The sequence below is a fragment of the Pelmatolapia mariae genome, linkage group LG23 (genome assembly GCF_036321145.2).
Source record: "Pelmatolapia mariae isolate MD_Pm_ZW linkage group LG23, Pm_UMD_F_2, whole genome shotgun sequence".
In the NCBI taxonomy this organism is placed as follows: Eukaryota; Metazoa; Chordata; class Actinopteri; order Cichliformes; family Cichlidae; genus Pelmatolapia; species Pelmatolapia mariae.
Window position 1 is genome coordinate 37,260,339 of NC_086246.1, and position 17,554 is coordinate 37,277,892.

The 17,554-nt window shown below is 39.4% G+C and overlaps 1 protein-coding gene across 1 annotated transcript in view; it reads left to right on the forward strand.

The window, feature by feature from the left end:
• Positions 1-17,554, forward strand: part of rab6ba (RAB6B, member RAS oncogene family a) — a 65,196-nt gene that overhangs the window by 32,053 nt on the left and 15,589 nt on the right. The window contains exons 3-5 of the mRNA XM_063466738.1: positions 8,495-8,548; positions 8,873-8,978; positions 12,512-12,623. Of these exons, the coding sequence (XP_063322808.1) occupies positions 8,495-8,548; positions 8,873-8,978; positions 12,512-12,623 (272 nt within the window). The remainder of the gene's footprint in view (positions 1-8,494; positions 8,549-8,872; positions 8,979-12,511; positions 12,624-17,554) is intronic.

Here is a 17,554-nt window from a genome sequence, read left to right on the forward strand (position 1 = left end):
AACAGATTTTGATTTCCTCTGTGCAGTTATTTCACAGTGGTTAGTCTCTTGACTGTAATGCTGTAATTTTTACACTTGGTTCTAACAGCTAGATTATGAAACATCCTGAATGCATGGTGTTTTTGTCTGACTGCAAACTACTTCTGAATATTTGGGGTTAATGCATGTTGTCTTGCTCTGTACATAATTTGAATTGTTTTAGGCTCAAATAAGTCATTAAGTTGACGTGTTTTAAATTTCATAAATGGTGAGTTAGAGGGTATTAATGATTCTTACGGCTCTTTTTGTAATATGTATGTTGATTATGTATGCATGTGTATATGTATGTTAGCTGAATATTTGTCTTGTAGATGTTTTCCCATACTTTCACACAATATGCCATATATGGAAGTATGAAGGAACAGGCTGTATAGTGATTCTTGGTTTATGTAAACTTTTACTTATATAATATTGCGACTGATTTAATATATGTTATTTCTAATTTTGTTGATGTATTGTTCCCAGCATAGTTTATTGTTGAAATTTAATTTCATTTACTTTTTCTAATTCAGTGTAATTTATCATAATTTTCCTATTGCTGTGCGCTGAACGATTTCCAAATATCATGTATATAGTTTAACTTAAGATTAGTGTTCATTTATTGTATTTAAACCAGGTCTTTCCTTAATTAATTTAAGTCCTTAACTTAGTAAATTATGCTGGTGTCATCTGATAGTTTGCAGAGTTATAGAAATTACACAGATGTCATTAATGTACAATATAAACAGCAGTGGTCTTAAAAAAAGAGCCCTGAGGAACCCCACATGTCACAGTTTTAAACTGCAGTTAATGTTATCAGTTTGAGCAAACTGGTTCTGATTTCCAAGATTACTTTTCACCCATGATAGTACAACCCCTCCCATACATATATATTTCTACTACCAATTAAATCATTTACTAAGAACTCTCCAGTAGTTCATCATAGTAACAGTCTGGTCCACCATATTTTTCCATGTAATTTTTATATGAATTGAATAAACACCACATAAGGTATTAATGACAGATATTGATGGGTGATGATGTTGCTGTTTGACATTATCCATTTTATTATATTATCCATGTTGGTGGGTTTTCTTTGCCCTTTCTGCATTATGCTAACCCTCCAAAAGGGAGAACGACAAGTCTCTATTCTTCAGCGTTCGCATTAGTTCTGTGCTGTGCTGTAATGAGATTTGGATGGCTCATTGAGTGTGGATTAAACTGTCTGTGTTAGCTCTGTGATGCTGCGTCTTCACAGCTGCTTCTGTATCCTTTTATATTTCTAAACTCATAAGTCATGAAAGTCTACAGAGCCAGACATTTCACACTGATTGCTGGGGCTCGTGTCTTTTTTGGTCTTTAAGCTACTGAGTCTCCGTGGTGCACAGTCATTTCTTTAGTTTCATTCTCACAAATTGCAGTGGAAGAAGCTCATATTTGGCTAAGGTTGGCTGTGGAGGTTTTTTTTATGATGTCTTAGTGTGTCGTGGGAAAAGGGGATTCATTTGTTTGTTCATTCATGCTAATAACATGTCAAATCCTCTGGATAATTACATTCATCTAAATGCCACTGCATAACTTTTAAGCTAGTTTTTGTAGTACTTACTTTTAATTAAGAGTGGGTGATCTGATGAGTGTGAATCACCTGGGATAAGGATCTCCGAGGTTGTAGTTCTCTGCCAGAAAGTAGTGAGTTGCCTGCTCTGAGGAAGGTCTGCATAGGACTGCTTGTGTGAAAAGAAAACATTTCATTTTCAGCACAGAAATGATGGTCCATCCACCACTGACAATCTTAAATGGGGGATAAGGTTTTTATTTATTTATTTAGCGCTTTTCAAGAACAAAATTCGGGAAGTCCTTTACAATTCTGCAAAGGGAACAAAGATGTCAGTGACACAGATGACAACTTCAGAATTTTAGCATCTTCGTTTTTTTACTGTTTTTTTTTCTTTGTTTTTTTTTATCTACAGCTTTAAGAGGTCATTATTTTGTCACTAATCAGCAGGCTAAGTAGGAAAGCCTTTTCCTCCTGCAACATATTCCATTTCCTCCTGTGGGAAGAGAGAAACTGGACTGGCCTCCTTCCGCAGCCCTGCTGGGCGGGGACAAAGGCATTCTTAAGCCAGCTGAGACTCCCCTGAGTCTCCTCCCTGGGTTCCAAAAACACCTCAGGTGGGAGGCGTCTAAGAGGTATCCTATTTAGAAGCTGAACCACTCCACTGCTTGTTCCAGTGTGGAGGTGTAGCGGCTCTCAGCCGTCTGACACATTCTTATTTCAGTCACTACTCACAGCCATAGGTGATTGGTAGGAATGTAGTTCAACCAGTAAATCAACAGCATTGCTCTTTTCACCGTAACAGACCAGTGCAACCTCTGCAGATCTCCATCTACACTCTTCACCCCACACATAAACAAGACCTAGAGATACTAGAAGGCACATCATCCCCAACCTAGAGTGGGCACTTCACCCGACTGAGAACAATGGCTTCAGACTGCGAGGTGCTGATTCTCATCCTGGCTGCAAAGCGCCCCAGTGGGAGTACAGGTCGTCACTCGATGAAGCCAGAAGGACCACATGATCCACACTAAAAGCAGAGACAAGATTCTCAGATCACCGAGCTGGAAACCCTCCACCCCCTGGGGGTCTCTTGTTCATGGCTCCATAAACACTATGAATCTGAGACAACAGGCAGCTTTGGCACAGTCCAGGGCCCTCTGGAAAAAGTCAGACTTATATGAGCCCTCTAATGCACGGGCCCTCTAATGTGACAGTCATTTCCTGCAACGTTTTCAGAGTGTTGAATACTTAAGTACCATTACCTGGAGTGAATGCAGGCATCAGTTCTTGCCTACAGGTTGCCTTGCATCAAGGCCACTGCAGAAAATTTGAGTCCCGAATGCAGCAGGAGAAGTTATGAATTTGAAATCTAACAGCCGTCACAGTCGGTGCTAAGTGCAGTAATTCTGAGAAACGTGTGTGTGTGTCTGTGTGTGTGTGTGTGCTCGTGCATGTGGGGTGGACATGCTTCTGAGGAAAAATAACTGTACCATCTTTATGGTGCCTGAATGGACAGACACCGTTCCTTCCCCCATGCTTCTTCAGACATGGTAGGCAAACAGATGCTGGGCTGATAGCATCTGCTTATTTAATAAGCTCCCCATATGCTGTTTAATGTCAGTCTCTGCCCCTCTCTGCTGTAATGGCAGCAGGCAGAGAGAAATACAAAAAAAATCAGGTTATCAAATGTGTGCACAAGCTAAAATCATTTGAAAGTCCTTGTTGATGGTGCTTTTTTTCCTTTGTTTTTTCTCTTTTTTAAAGCTAGTGGATTAACCATTTTGTTTCAGATGCCATAACCTCAGCTATGTAGCCACAGATCAAAGTCAAAGCTAAAAAGTCTTTCCTAGATGCATGTGTGTGTGTGTGTGTGTGTGTGTGTGTGTGTGTGTGTGTGTGTGTGTGTGTGTGTGTGGTTGCTGCCCTCCTCTGCCCGTGTCTTAATGCCTCTTGTTTCCCGCCTGGCTCGGTGACAGGTAGGGCTGTAAATGATTTTGCAGACTCAACTCCAGAGACAACTGAGTATTAATTAAAATTCAGCACACATTAGTTGAGTGTGAGTGTTTATGCGGCTGCTCAGCGGGGAAGCTAGATTTGCCTGGTGAGGGTGGAAAAACGATAAGAATACAGCCCGTAGGAGACATCTGTCCCGATGAGCAGATTTAAGAAGTCATGGTTTCACTTGCTTTTATTTTCATGCGTTAGATTTGAGCAGATCCAGTTGAGTCTTTTGAAGTAAGAGCTCAAGTAAAGTCAGAGACAGAGGGCCATCAGAAAGATGAAACCGAGCGTGGCGGTGGCTTTAGTCAGCAGGAGGACGTGAGCGAGGTGAGCTACATTTGCTGCCTCTAAAGCAGCAGCCTCCCATCAAGCAGCCATCCAGCCGCGAGAGAGACAGAAGCAGGCGTCCGCACCGCCTGGTAGCACATGCTAAAGGGCTCAGAGGCCTCTGGGAGCAGAGCGCTCCTGTCAGCTGTGGTGGAGCTGTCACTCAGGCCCGACTGCCAGGCTGTGATTGCATCTGTCTGCTGTGCCCAAATATTCAGCTACTTAGTGTAGCAAGGGGTGAATCTGATTTATTGGACAATTCATATTCGGTGTCGTGGGGAGCGTCTAATCACAGATAGATAGAAGCTAACATATTACTTTTTTGGTGCTCCTTTGGCATTTCAGTATTCCAAATTTGTTCATCCATCCAACCATTTTCTTCCACATATCTAATTCAGGGTCTCGGGGGCTGGAGCCTGTCGCTCCAGTCACAGAGCGAGAGAAAGGGTCGCCAGTCTGTCAAAGCGCTAACAATTAAAGTGAAATTCAGAATTGCTTTTAAAACCCTTCATGGCCAGGCTCCTGCTTATATAACAAATCTGCTGAGACCACCTTCCAGCAGTCGGTCTCTTGAATCGTGTTATCAGGGCCTTTTGACTGATACAGGCTCTAATTTTAAATCCAGAGGCATCTACGCTTTGAGGCTGTAGAACCTAAATTTTGGAACAGCCTCGTCACTGCAGCCACGTGACCAAGCAAACAGGGCTATAAAAAAAGTGGCAACTGTTGTGTTTTAATCCAAACCACCTTTGTCAAACCGAACAGTAAATATAGATTTTGTATCCTGTTATGTACATAGAGGTTGTGACAAAGTAACCTTTTTTGACACTTTGATATATCTTAAAAATATTCAGTGTTTTTTTTTTTTTTTTTTTCAGATTGACGAAACACTTTGTAGCTGCTATAAAAATAAAATTATTATTCTAAATTGTATGAATAATTGTCGCATCAAACCTTCAGGAGCTGCTCGGCCAGTGAAACCCGTGCCATGAAGCTCCTGGCACACAGTTTTAATGCTGATGTTAATGCCAGAGGAGGTTTGGAGCTCTGCAGCTACTGAGTCAGCAGAGAACTGGCATTTTTAAAAAAGAACTATGAGCTTCGCCTTGGTTTTAAACTGGCTAATAGCTGAATTGTCGACACATGAAACTCAGGGTTTGATAAAACAAACAAGCTGAAGATGTCACCGCTTGGTTTTATTTTTCATTCTTACAGCAAAACAATGAACTGCTCCCGTGTCTTCCTCTTTCCTGCTCCAGGACTGAAACACTGGTTAAATCTTAAATTTAATGTTAATGACTAAAAATTATGAGTGAGTGCACTGATTCTAATATTATTAATAAAATTCAGGAAGCTCTAATTTCTATTTATTGTGCATTTATCAAACACAAACAGCCAGCTGAGTGAGAATGGAGACTTCATCATAGATGCACTCTGTCATCCTACTAGAAACTTAAGAGCAGTTGGATTTTTTTGTGTTCTTAAATGTCTGTTGAGTGCGGCGCTGTGATTGCTCGCTGTGATTCGAGGTCTGCGGGTTTTAGCTGCGTCCCTGCCAGACAGAGGACCTTGAAAGTAGAAATGTTCAGATTCTCTAAAAACATAAAGGCAGCAACCAGTAATTTTCTGTCTCTTCTGTTCAGTGTTTATTTCTTTGTAATTCACTACCACAAAAACTCTACTTAAAAATATAACGTCACCGAACTCTCTCCGATCAGTTAAATTCATTTTCATCCCTAGATGCCAGCAGGATGGGCCGTAAAGGCTTCGTCTGTCTTCCAACGACACGCACTGGTTAAAGATTTAAAAGGGATATTAATAATTTCTCGTGATCTAATCCTTCTCATGTATAGTTGTCCATGTGGGATTCTATATTTAAAACTAGGGCCAAGAAGAGTCTACAGCACCTCTGCCACTTCCCCAGAAAAACATCTTTATTCTTTTAATGCAATTTAATTTAATTCAATTTCAATTTTTTTAAAGAAATTATAATAGCATTTGTTTTCTCATATAAAAAAATAATAATTTAAAAGCGAGTCTATGTTGATAGTTTAAAAAAAGGACACTTTTAACCCCCTAGTATACCACATTCATCTTTAGATTGGTATTTTTAGTCTTGGACTCGACCGGTCTTCTTATATCAGCTCTTCAGGACGTCCCTCTGTTCACCCATGGAGGCTATTTATCTCTTTAAGGGAGTCGTCTCTAAAAAAGGAAACTTTTGCTGTTTTGCTCCTTACCTAGCTTCCACAAACTGAATCTGGTGTCGTCGGTATGCTGGCGCATATAAAAGATATTCTTCCAGAAAGAAAATGGGTGGGGTATTTTAGATTTCACTTCTAATCATGTTTAATGTTTATAATTTGAATTTGTTGAGGCTGGTGAGTTTAATCCTGGCAGTGCTTGATGTGAGTGGGTCTAAAGCAGCAGTATAAATGACATCCTGTCCTTTGTGCCAGATTCTCTGAGTTAGTCCACTGTGGTAGCTGGCATTACCAAGGAAACGAGTGCGTGAGCAAGCTGCTGATGCCCAGTTCTGTCAAAGTGGGCAGTGGGCACCCCGCAGAGCTGCTCAGCACAGAAAAAACACAATATATACATCCGGCTGCTTATTTAGAGATCAGCACAATTATTGTTATGTGCATCTTCATCCTCTGATCCAGACCTGTCACCCGTCCACAGTACTGGCTCCAACTGGCCACTCCTGTTTGCAGGCCGAGGTCAGACACCTCAAAGCTGCAGCTGTAGACTTAGTAGTAGCTGGTTGTGTGTCATCCATATCCATCAACAATTTATTCTTAATATTAAAGATACATGGTGTCCAACAGAATTGGGTTTAGTTCTCCAACTTGACTGCAAATCATTAAGCTTTTGAGAGCTGACGTATTGTTGGACGTTCAAGCAACCAAGCTATCGTTTTGTTACCGTTACCTTTGTGATATCAAAAGAATAAAAACTGCTCCTGAAAGAAGGCAAACTGTGCTTTTCATCAAGCCATGATTCACTACAGAAGTCACAGTTTATTCTTCAGTGAGAGCGGCTTCAGTTTTGTGGTAAAAATGAAGAGTGGGCGTGTAAAAGCGTCTCGTAAAAACTATTAGAAAATTGTAAAACACAGTGTGAGCAGAAGACAAACATGTATTAAATATGAGGTTAAATCATATTTAGACGAGAGCAGAAACTGCTAACTTATCACAGCACTGGAAAGCCATAGATCCAATCCATAGATTGTCCTGCTACTATGATTTACTGCTACATAGAGCACAGACTTATTCAAACTATGATATATCCTGTGGTACTGATGCTCAAATCTTTCTGAAGAAAAAAGACATTTTGACAATTGGGGTGAGATTTAAAATTCATTTGGTTGCAGTTTCCAAAAGAGATCAAGCGCGTTTTTCAGCCCTGAACATTTCATGTAGATGTCTGCTGTACTTATGAAACTATGAGCGCTCAAAAATAATGGAAAAAATACTGTGTGTTAAAAAGCACGACCAACCTTCTGCCTTTTGAGGATCTGTAACTTCTGACAGAAAGATAAAATTCTGCCTGACTTCAATAAATATCCTAAAGTTATTCTACATAAAAAATTAGCGGATTTGATGGCGAACTTAAAACTTAATTAACTTAACAAACTTAATTGCATATCTTTAAAAGAAGCCCTGCTCATAATTTTCAATGTGAAAGTACATTTTTCAGCCCATTGAATCCACTAAAAGAACCAACCTCAGGTCTGCAGTTTAATATTGACTTCTTGGGTGCAGTTTGTCTGAGCCAAAGCACCTGATGATATCATGGCAGGCAGCAAAGCAGAATGCTGTGGGCTTGGCTGCGGAGAGTAAACATCCTTTGAAGAGGGAACACAGTGCCATCTGCCTTATGACACAATAAGGAAATTATTAGATTGCTGTTACTGTGTAAATGTACGATGAGAGCTGTGATTAAAACAACCAATCAGAGAGTAAAATAACGCAGCTGTTCTTATTATTTAAGTGAACATTTGCAGGGTGATGCTGACACACTGTGACCTTCTGCAAGTGTCTGTATTTGATGATGAATCAATAGACTTTAGAAACTTGTAAGTAGTTAGAATTGAATCAGCAGTGCGATAAAACTGAACATTCACCATGTTGTGTGGATATTGATCATCCCCTACATGAGGGTGATGTGATTATGCCTGCGTGAAGAGTCTGTCCCCTTCTTCACCTTTTGCATCTTTAACCTCCTAGGACCTTTTGGTTTTTGGTTATTTTGACCAAAATACTCAATTTTGCTCTACATGGGCCTGATATCCACTTACGAGGACATTATACTGCTACTGTTCTATCAAAATTTTAAATGAAATTCCTCATTTGTGGCTCTCATTTTTCTTAAAAACAAAAATAAGGTAAAAAAAAAAATCTGGAAATTCTTTGTTTTTACATTCATCGGGCCCCAATATGGCCAAATATCAAAGAGAAATGAAAAATGCATGTCGTGGAAGACTTCGGGTCTTAGGAGGTTAATGTGGCTGATTCACTTCCTCGCTGTTTGCTTTTCTGAGTATTTGGAGTGATGTTGATCCGTGGTTATCTTCTTTCCCTAAACCAGGCCACAATTGGAATCGACTTCCTGTCGAAAACCATGTACTTGGAAGATCGAACGGTAAGTTACAGCTGTATCGTGTCACGAGATAGATGTTAAATGTTTGTCTCCCTCAGACAGAAACTGTGTGAACTGTGATTGTGTTCAGCTGTGGAACAATGACCTGTCTGACTGCATGTAGTCCTGCTAGTTTAAATGTGTCTGCTGATCTCAGAGAATCTATCATACAGCTGTACGACCTTGGAAATGAAAGGTCTGCTTGTATAAATAATGAATGTGTGTCAGGCTCTGTGCTGTGCGTGTGTGTGGGGAGCTTACTGTTTTCAGGCTCTCTGACTATCTGAATGATCTCAGCCTCCTCAGCTTTCACTCTCTGAACCCCAGGTGAGGTTGCAACTCTGGGACACAGCAGGACAAGAGCGCTTCAGGAGCCTCATCCCCAGCTATATACGGGACTCCACCGTGGCCGTGGTGGTCTATGACATCACAAGTCAGTGCAATTGCTGCTTCTTTTTTATTGATATGTCACAGTTTTTATGTTAAGCATGCAAAAGGCTGTGCAAAGGATACCGGGATACTGTATTTTGAATGTATTTATTAAAAGGGATGGTAAAGAGAGTGATGGAGATAAGTGTAAACCTCGGAGATATAAACAGACAGGCATGACCTTAGTCAAACTGCTCATTTACAAACGTAATCCCTCGATAGGTCAGATGCTACCTCTGCTTCAGCTGATTGAATGTAAACAGCACCAACAGTAACCGTTCTGAAGCCCAGTACTGGCTGCATTGTGGTCCAGGAAGTGTGTTTGTGAGCCATGTTTCCATGAAGTGCATCACACTGCACCCATGTGTCTTAATCAGCACTCTGAGCTCATCAGTCTTGTTGCCTGAGGATCTCTCCTTCCCCATATGATGCTGGAACCGTTTATGTTTCCTCCTTTTAGCTCCAGCTCTGCAGCCCCGTCATCTCCTTAGTGTCTCCTCCAAGTTAACAGGTCTTGTTCGGTTTAGCGTCGCTGGTGTAAGCTCTCTTTCGGCAAACTGGAAAAAAAATACAATGAGAAAGGAAAACAGGTGCATAAAGCAACAAAGATATATTAGTTATTAAAATTAGAGATGGTGAACTTTTGATAAACTGTTCCAATATTTGCTTTTTTCCCTTTACTGACAGCAGAGTCAGACAAAACACCCACTGTGGCTTTTCAGAGGGTTAAATGTGTTTTATTATCTGCAGGCAGAAGAGCTGCAGAGTATTGAGAGGGGCCCTATATTAACTGTGCACCCTTCATACTCACAGCTCTAATCATATGATGCATTAATTCTGTACAGGTAGCTCTTTTCACAACATGGCACACAATAACCTGTCTATGTTTATTAATTATTAACACTAATAATGCCGCAGTTACTCTGCTGAAAGGCATGCTGGGTAATGGTTAGTGGGCAGATAATATGTTGAGGCTTATGTCCTTTAATTGTTCTTACTGGGAGCTTAAATTTGCTCATAAAGCGCTCATAAAACTTTGAACTAATGCATGCTGATTGGGCCTTTAAGGATTTATGACAGGGCAGGCTCCCTTAATAGTGCCTGTTTCCAAACGATAACTCCAACAGACGTTAGGAGCGTAGTCAAAGTCCATCAGAAATGTCCAGGTGTGTAGAAGAAAAAGCTCTTTGTGGTGGTTGATGCTATCTAGAGGCTGATACTATAAAATCTCTGCTGCTTCTCACTTCCTAAAGTGGCTCATGAGGCTGTGATGTCATCGAGGTATTTTACTCCAATTAAAAGAAGTAAAAGTGAACTGTATCTAGTGTCTTAACTACTTTGATCAAAAAGCTTCAGAAACCCCCTTCTGGAGTAGCTTGCCGGCACTCCCTTTGAACAGGAAGTCCACGGAAGTTCTCCATTATATTAGAGATTGGTTTAGAGATTGCAACAAGGAACAGGTGAGGTAAAGATAACGTTACTCAAGGCTAACAGGTGTTTTTCCTGAAGACGGAATTGTTTGTAAGTCCAAGCAGAGTTTATTTGAAGCTGCACTTTATTAACACTAACCAGCCAGATGTTTAACTTCAATTGTAAACGGCAGCAATAAAAAGTGACCTCATATCGACCCGAGAAGCAAAACAGGTGGTTAAGACCTGACTCTGCAGCCCTGTGCAAAATCTTGGTAAATGGTAAATGACCTGCATTTGTATAGCGCTTTACTTAGTCCCTAAGGACCCCAAAGCGCTTTACACTACATTCAGTCATCCACCCATTCACACACACATTCACACACTGGTGATGGCAGCTACATTGTAGCCACAGCTGCCCTGGGGCGCACTGACAGAGGCGAGGCTGCCAGACACTGGCGCCACCGGGCCCTCTGACCACCACCAGAAATCTTATTGAAGAGTAAAGTTCAGTTAAGTTGTTTGTGTTGTCCTGTTTTAATTATTCTGTGTACTGCTCACAGAAGAATGAGCTGCTTTAAACTTACATAAAGGCCGTCGGATGCTTTGGTTGGAGGACCCTGAGCTACACCTGCTGAAGTCATTCCTGCTTCACATTTTGTGTCTTATTTTGTGAAACAGTTGGATTTCCACAATCATATTCTACAAATATCAAGTATCATCTCAATATTTCCCATCAAAAGTGACTAAAACAAATAAAAGGAGCAAAATTGTTGTCACTTAGATTTCATTTCACATTCCAATTTATCTTTCCACCCTTAACAACAACCATTTTTCTGCTTCTCCACAACATATTTCTTTCTGGTTTTGCTTCTATTTGTACTGTGTAGCTTTATCTGGATCATGTTTTCTGTCCAAAAGAGAAAACAATTGGGACACTCAGCATGCAGGAAATTAATTTACCCCCCTTTATGGAAAAACACAGGTTAACTATCCACTCCTCCTTAACCCATGTTCTCTTTCACCTTGAAAAAAACATGGAGTCTTGTCTCATCAAATTCCCAGTCCACAAATACAACATGACCCTTTATCTACATGCTGGCCAGCATGCATACTCATTCAACCCGACAAGGTCAAAGGAATTTATTAGTAACCTTAACATGTTCCAGAGCCAGAAGTAGCGGTGTTGTATGTTGATTTATTGTGTAATTCCATATACAGTACTAACCATATTCATGTGCACGTCAACACGTCCTCTACCAGCTATTATTTTTAGACTGGGAGTCATTTTTAAAACTGTAAATCTTCTTTATTAATGCAAGATTATCAGTGAGATTATAACTGTTACATCTGTTTTTCACAGAGAAATTACAAAATTACATCATTTCCAACACTGATGGAAAAAAACAACAAAAGTCCAACCAAGAAGGAGAAAAATAAATAAATTCAAGACTGAAATGATAAATTTATATGAAAACAGGGGCAAATTTAATAGAAAAATAGACTAATGATAATTATTAAGTAATCAATAATTATATGGAGAAACTAGTATAGCTTTGCTGAAAAAATGTCACACTGGGAGAAAAAATAAAACAAATCTATGAGAAATATTTTAGAAAAAAACAGTGAATTTCCAAGAAAAACATGAAAAATGTATGCAAAAATCATCATTTATTAGGTTTTCATTATCAAACCTGAAAACCAAAAGTGAATTACACATTTAATGTTTTTGTCACCCATTCAATAGAAATACATCGTCTACAGTAAAATTAGAAAATAATCTGATATCATATTTTGTCTTGTGGATTAAAAAGAAAAATCTTTACACAGTCTGATAGTGACTCAAATTTTGCCTAGAACATTTTTTGCATTATTTTATGATAAACAACATCATAAAATTTCATACATTTTCATAAATGTTTTTAATAAAAGAACTGAATAGATCATGGATGGGACACACAGCCTTATAATTTATTACAATCCTTTTTATTATACAAATAGATTTTCCTGCGGGGGACCTGTGTTGGCACTACCACGCATGTTTAAAAATCAAATCAAATGTCAGTCATTTGAGTCTGATGTTAGTTTTTTAACAGTTTTTTTAAAAATATTTTTCCTTTTTCAACAGATGTCAATTCTTTCCAGCAGACATCAAAATGGATCGATGATGTGAGAACGGAGCGAGGCAGTGATGTCATAATCATGCTTGTTGGCAATAAAACAGACTTGGCAGACAAGAGGTATGTCACTCTGATCTAATGAACAAATCTTTGTTGGAGAGACTTCTAAATCTATGTGGACACCAAAACTGAAATCAAGCAAGTTTGATGCAAAAGTTAAACTTTAGATCTTGTCAGTTACATTGACCTTTGGTGTTCATGAATGTTGAATTATAAAGGATGATCCGGTGTATCCTCTGATAAAAGAGAATAAGCATTTTTATCAGAGGATTTACCATCATTTGGCCAGATTTGGCTAGAACTGACAACATTGCAAAGAAAAGGGTCAAAGTAAATAATGTGCTACCGTAAATTCCCACGAAAGCAGCCTGCTTTGATGATGGATTAGCTCTGTTTTTCTGTGGAGGGTTTCCTGGAACGCCCACATCTGGAAACCTTCCAACAGGAGAGGAGGTGACCCTGTTTGTTTACTGAGATCAGCCACAGTCTTTTGGAGTTTAAGTCAGAAATGTAAAAATGAATCAGTCTGCGATGTGTTCTACAGCATCACGGATCACAGATTCTGACCTGAGATTGATGCAGTGAATATGAAAGTCAGGCTAGGGTTGATCTTTCCACACAGGAGTGTGGCTGCTCCTCTGCATAGGCCCATTGCAGCTGCTGCTCCATCAGTTTCAAAGTCAATAAACCATGCGGGTTGAGACGCCTTCATGTCATGGCTTTGTAACTGCAGCTGTTGTAGGATGAAAGGGGGGGCATACCTGAGGAGGTCATCAGTATGTTGCAGCCAGCTGATGTTAGATGTTGGAGTGAAAAATCTTATATAAATATTAACGCCACCCCAATGAGAAATAAACTGGCTATGTTTATTACTATTATTATTATTAGTATTATTATTATTATTATAGTGATTATGGGGGGGGGGGCTCCTGTCTTTGGAGGACTTCCTGTCAGACAGCCTGCTTCGAAGAGGGAAAATTATTGCTTGCTTTAGTGTTTTCGTCTGTAGGGACACTTGAGCATCATGAGCTGTGTGCATGAGGGAATTCATTTTTATTCATATTCCATATGAAGCTGCAGACTGTGTCTGTGGAGGAAAGAGTAGGTGAGAAACTGCTGATGAGACGCAGTGTTTAATAAACCTGAGATTGATTTCAAGTGGGCCGGCTGAAAAAAAACAGGGTAGACGTGAGAGGACATGGAGCAGAAATATACGTTAGTGAACAGGAGAAAAGAAAGAGAGAACTGAACCATAAAATTACTTTTGTCCTGGTGCAAAAATGTGTTGATGTGTATAAAATGCAGGCTGGAGATCAATTTCAGATGGTAAAAACTATGTGATGTGAAAATTGAATGAAAATGACCAGCTAATCTTTTAGAAAGTTACTGCCTTTTTCTCTGAAACCATTTAGAAGTGCAAAACATTTAACTTACCCACTACATGTTATTTATTTATGCAGAGTATGTGTTGAAATACAGACGGAGACAAACCCTCATGCAGCCAAGCTGTTATATCAGTTAAAATGACCAAATTTATGATATTAATATACATTTTTTTAAATTTTGTTTTTGTTTACATAAAAACATTTGTTGTCAGGAAGTCCAAGAAGTATATCCAGCAAACTGTGACATTACATCCCCAATGTGGGCACAGCTTTTACTTTGGTAAAATTTTTACCCATGAGTTATCTGCCAAGCTGAAGGACTGGTGGTTTGCTAGTCTGGAGATTTCAGGTGTGTTAACACAATGCTCTACGAAACTGGAAAAAATGAAAGAACTAGATCTCAGACTATAAGGGCCTCAGTTAGCATGTTCACCTCATACAAATAAATATTAATTATTCTAGAGTCAAATATGAGGCAGACTGGGTAATCAACAGGACAATGATCCCAAGCACAGCAACAAATCTCCAAGAGAATGTCATGGTCCTGGGTGTTCCCCAGTGTTTTGTATTTAATCTATATTTCTTGATTATTTGTTATTCATGGTTTTAGTTCTCTTGAGGTTATATTTTGTTGTTCTAGCTTCTAATTTCAGTCAGTGTATCTTCCCAGTGTCATGTCTTCTCTGTCCTTTTTTTTCCTGTTCCACAGTTCATCACAGTCTCAGTGTCAACTCAGCGTCTCTGTGTTATACTTCCTGTTTTACTTTGACAGTCTTTGTCTTCCTTTGTCTTCTTAGGTCTGATTACTCCCAGTTGTGCTCTCCTCCTGTGTCTTATTCCCTTGTTTATCTCTCCGTGTATATAAACCCTGTGTTTTCCTTTGCTCTTTGTCGCGTCGTACCCTCACCATGCTGTCTGTTTTTCCCTCCGTGTTCCTGACCAAATTCTAGTTCGTAGTTCCTGGTTTGTTTTCGTAGTTTATGTTTCCTAGTATTAGTTCCCTGAGTCCAGATTAGGTTCTAGTTCATGTTTAAGGTTCTGGTTTTTTGTAAGTTAATTTCTTTTGAAAAGTGTTTCCAGCGAACAAAGCTGCGCTTTGAGTGTAATTTCCCATCTAAGAGTCCTGAATTTGGGTCCTTCCTCCTGCCTGCCACACAGCAAAACGTGACGGAGAATGACTGAAAAAGAAAATAACCAACGTAATGCACTGATCCAGAAGAAGTACAGACCTCAGGTCCCACCACTGAAATGCAGTGGTGGGACCTGAGCTGTTCATAAATGAATGCCTGCAAACCTCAATGAACTGTAGCCATGTTTTAAAAAAGACTGAAACAAAATTCCTCCACATTAATGGGATTATTGCTGCTAAATGTGGTTCTACATGCTGTAGTTGGTTTTTCTACACACTGCTTCTATATTTTGGTTTAGTTTTTGTTAAATAAATAATATAGAATAGAATAGCCCTTTATTGTCATTTTACATGTGCAAAGAAATTGTAAGTGCTCCACACAATCTACAATATAAAAAGTAGACAGTAGGAATAAATAGCAAATATATATAGGTACATACATGTATACAAAATAAGAGAAAGGCACGTGTGTCATGTGTTGTTGCATTACTTTTACATTAATTTTAAGACCTGATAGGGACCGGCTAATTCCTTATTGTGTCCTGACGTGTAAAACCTTTAAACTGACAGAGGATGAACTTTCTTTTTTCCCATGATTGTATGAACCACAACCAGTTTGACTAAATGATAAATGACCTCACAGTGCTTCCCATTGTTCCCGCCACACCACTGGAAGGGTCAGTTCCTGTCGGGAAACAAAAGGCTATGAAAAGTAACAGAACTTTGGTTATAAATGGTTATAAATGACCGTTTGCTAACTGGAAGGTTGACTTTGAGCGTGGTAATGAATGAAACGTAAGAGTAGGTTTCTGTCTGTAAACTAGGGCTGCCACAAACGATTATTTTGATAGTCGACTAGTCACCGATTATTTTTGCGATTAGTCGACTAATCAGATCATGCATCCATTGGACGTAAAACGTACAGCTTATTGCACCAGCATGCATCTGCTCTTATATAACTATCATTAGCTTACAGCTTTAAGTGTTTAAAGTATGTGCTAACTAAAAATAAAGACAAGATGATAGTTTATTAAATTTTAATGAAATTTGCAGATTGTTTCGGTGAAGTTTAATAAACTCCTTGCTATCTAAAATATAACGGGACATCGGAGTATATTCTCGAGCATCTCACACTTCTGATAACCAGTTGTCTGCTTGACGTTTATTCAGCTGTGTAAAAACTATAACTTTAATCTCAGGCAAACCGATTTACTCAGGAACAAATAAAATACTAAAAAAAAGCCAAACAATAACATTTTTAAGTTATCTAAGTGACTTATGCATGTTTAACCTGAGTAGCGAAAGACGGCGGTGGGTTTGAAAACGATTTGCCGGGAGTCCGGTGTTCTCAGCGGCTCTAGTGAGCCTTGCCCCCGGCTAGCTATCGAGCTAGTGGGTAACAGACGTCTCCGAAAACTTCGGAGCGCTTTTGAAAATATGTGGTGTCTTGATAAACTGAGCAGATATTTGAGGTTTACACAGTTACATTCTCGCCTGAAAATATGTTAAACGTTTATTTTGTGACCCAGAAAGAATAATAAGAGTAATATTAAAACTAACTAGCTGCCGCCATTGTTGACAACTGAGCTGGGCTGCGTTATGAATTCTGGGACAGAGCTACTTCTTCTTCTTCGGGGTTTAACGGCAGCTGGCATCCTTGTACATGCAATGCTGCCATCTTCTGTTTCAGTCCGTTATTACACTCTTAAATCCTGCTACTTATTCCTGCGTCTTTTGGGATCTTACAAAGCTTCAAACGACGCGTCGACTATTAAATCAGTCGTCGACGATTTTGATAGTCGACATAATCGTGACTAGTCGACTAATCGTGGCAGCCCTACTGTAAACATGGGTGCGAGAACTAAAACCGATCCCCTGATTTACTGATTAAATGTAAATGTACTCAGGAAGTCTTATTCTTTCTTTCTCCATTTGTCAAATACAAAACTTTTACTGAATGTTGGGTTTTCCTCCTGAATCAAGTAATTTAAATGTTATAGCCAGCTTTATTTTAGCATGCAGTAGCAGCAACTTTGACGGCCTTAGAGAGAAATTCCCTTTGGCATGTTTGTGTCTGAGCTCTCAGCCTGTCAGTAACTGTGAAGAGGAAGCAGGAAAAAATGCTGCTGATTGCAGCTTTCAGAATGTGTCTCGCTGGATCTGTCAATAAAGGTTCATGGCCACAAAAACAACAGGCGAAGTAAAAAAGCTCTGGTTTGAGGTTACACTTAGACTGCGTGGGAGCTGCAGGTCTGCAGTGGTGTATACACACACATAAATTATCCCACGCAGTGTAAGAAATATATTTATCATCTTCAGCTGCTGGAATTTCAGGTGATGTCTTTATATGTTTAATAAGCTTCAAGCTATTTTAGAAATGTGTGCCTCCAGCTAAAGTGCTTAAACTCACTGAACCTTTTTCTCTTTAATTTGAGGATAATTTAGCTTCGGTGCAGTTTAGTTTTTCCCATAATGCG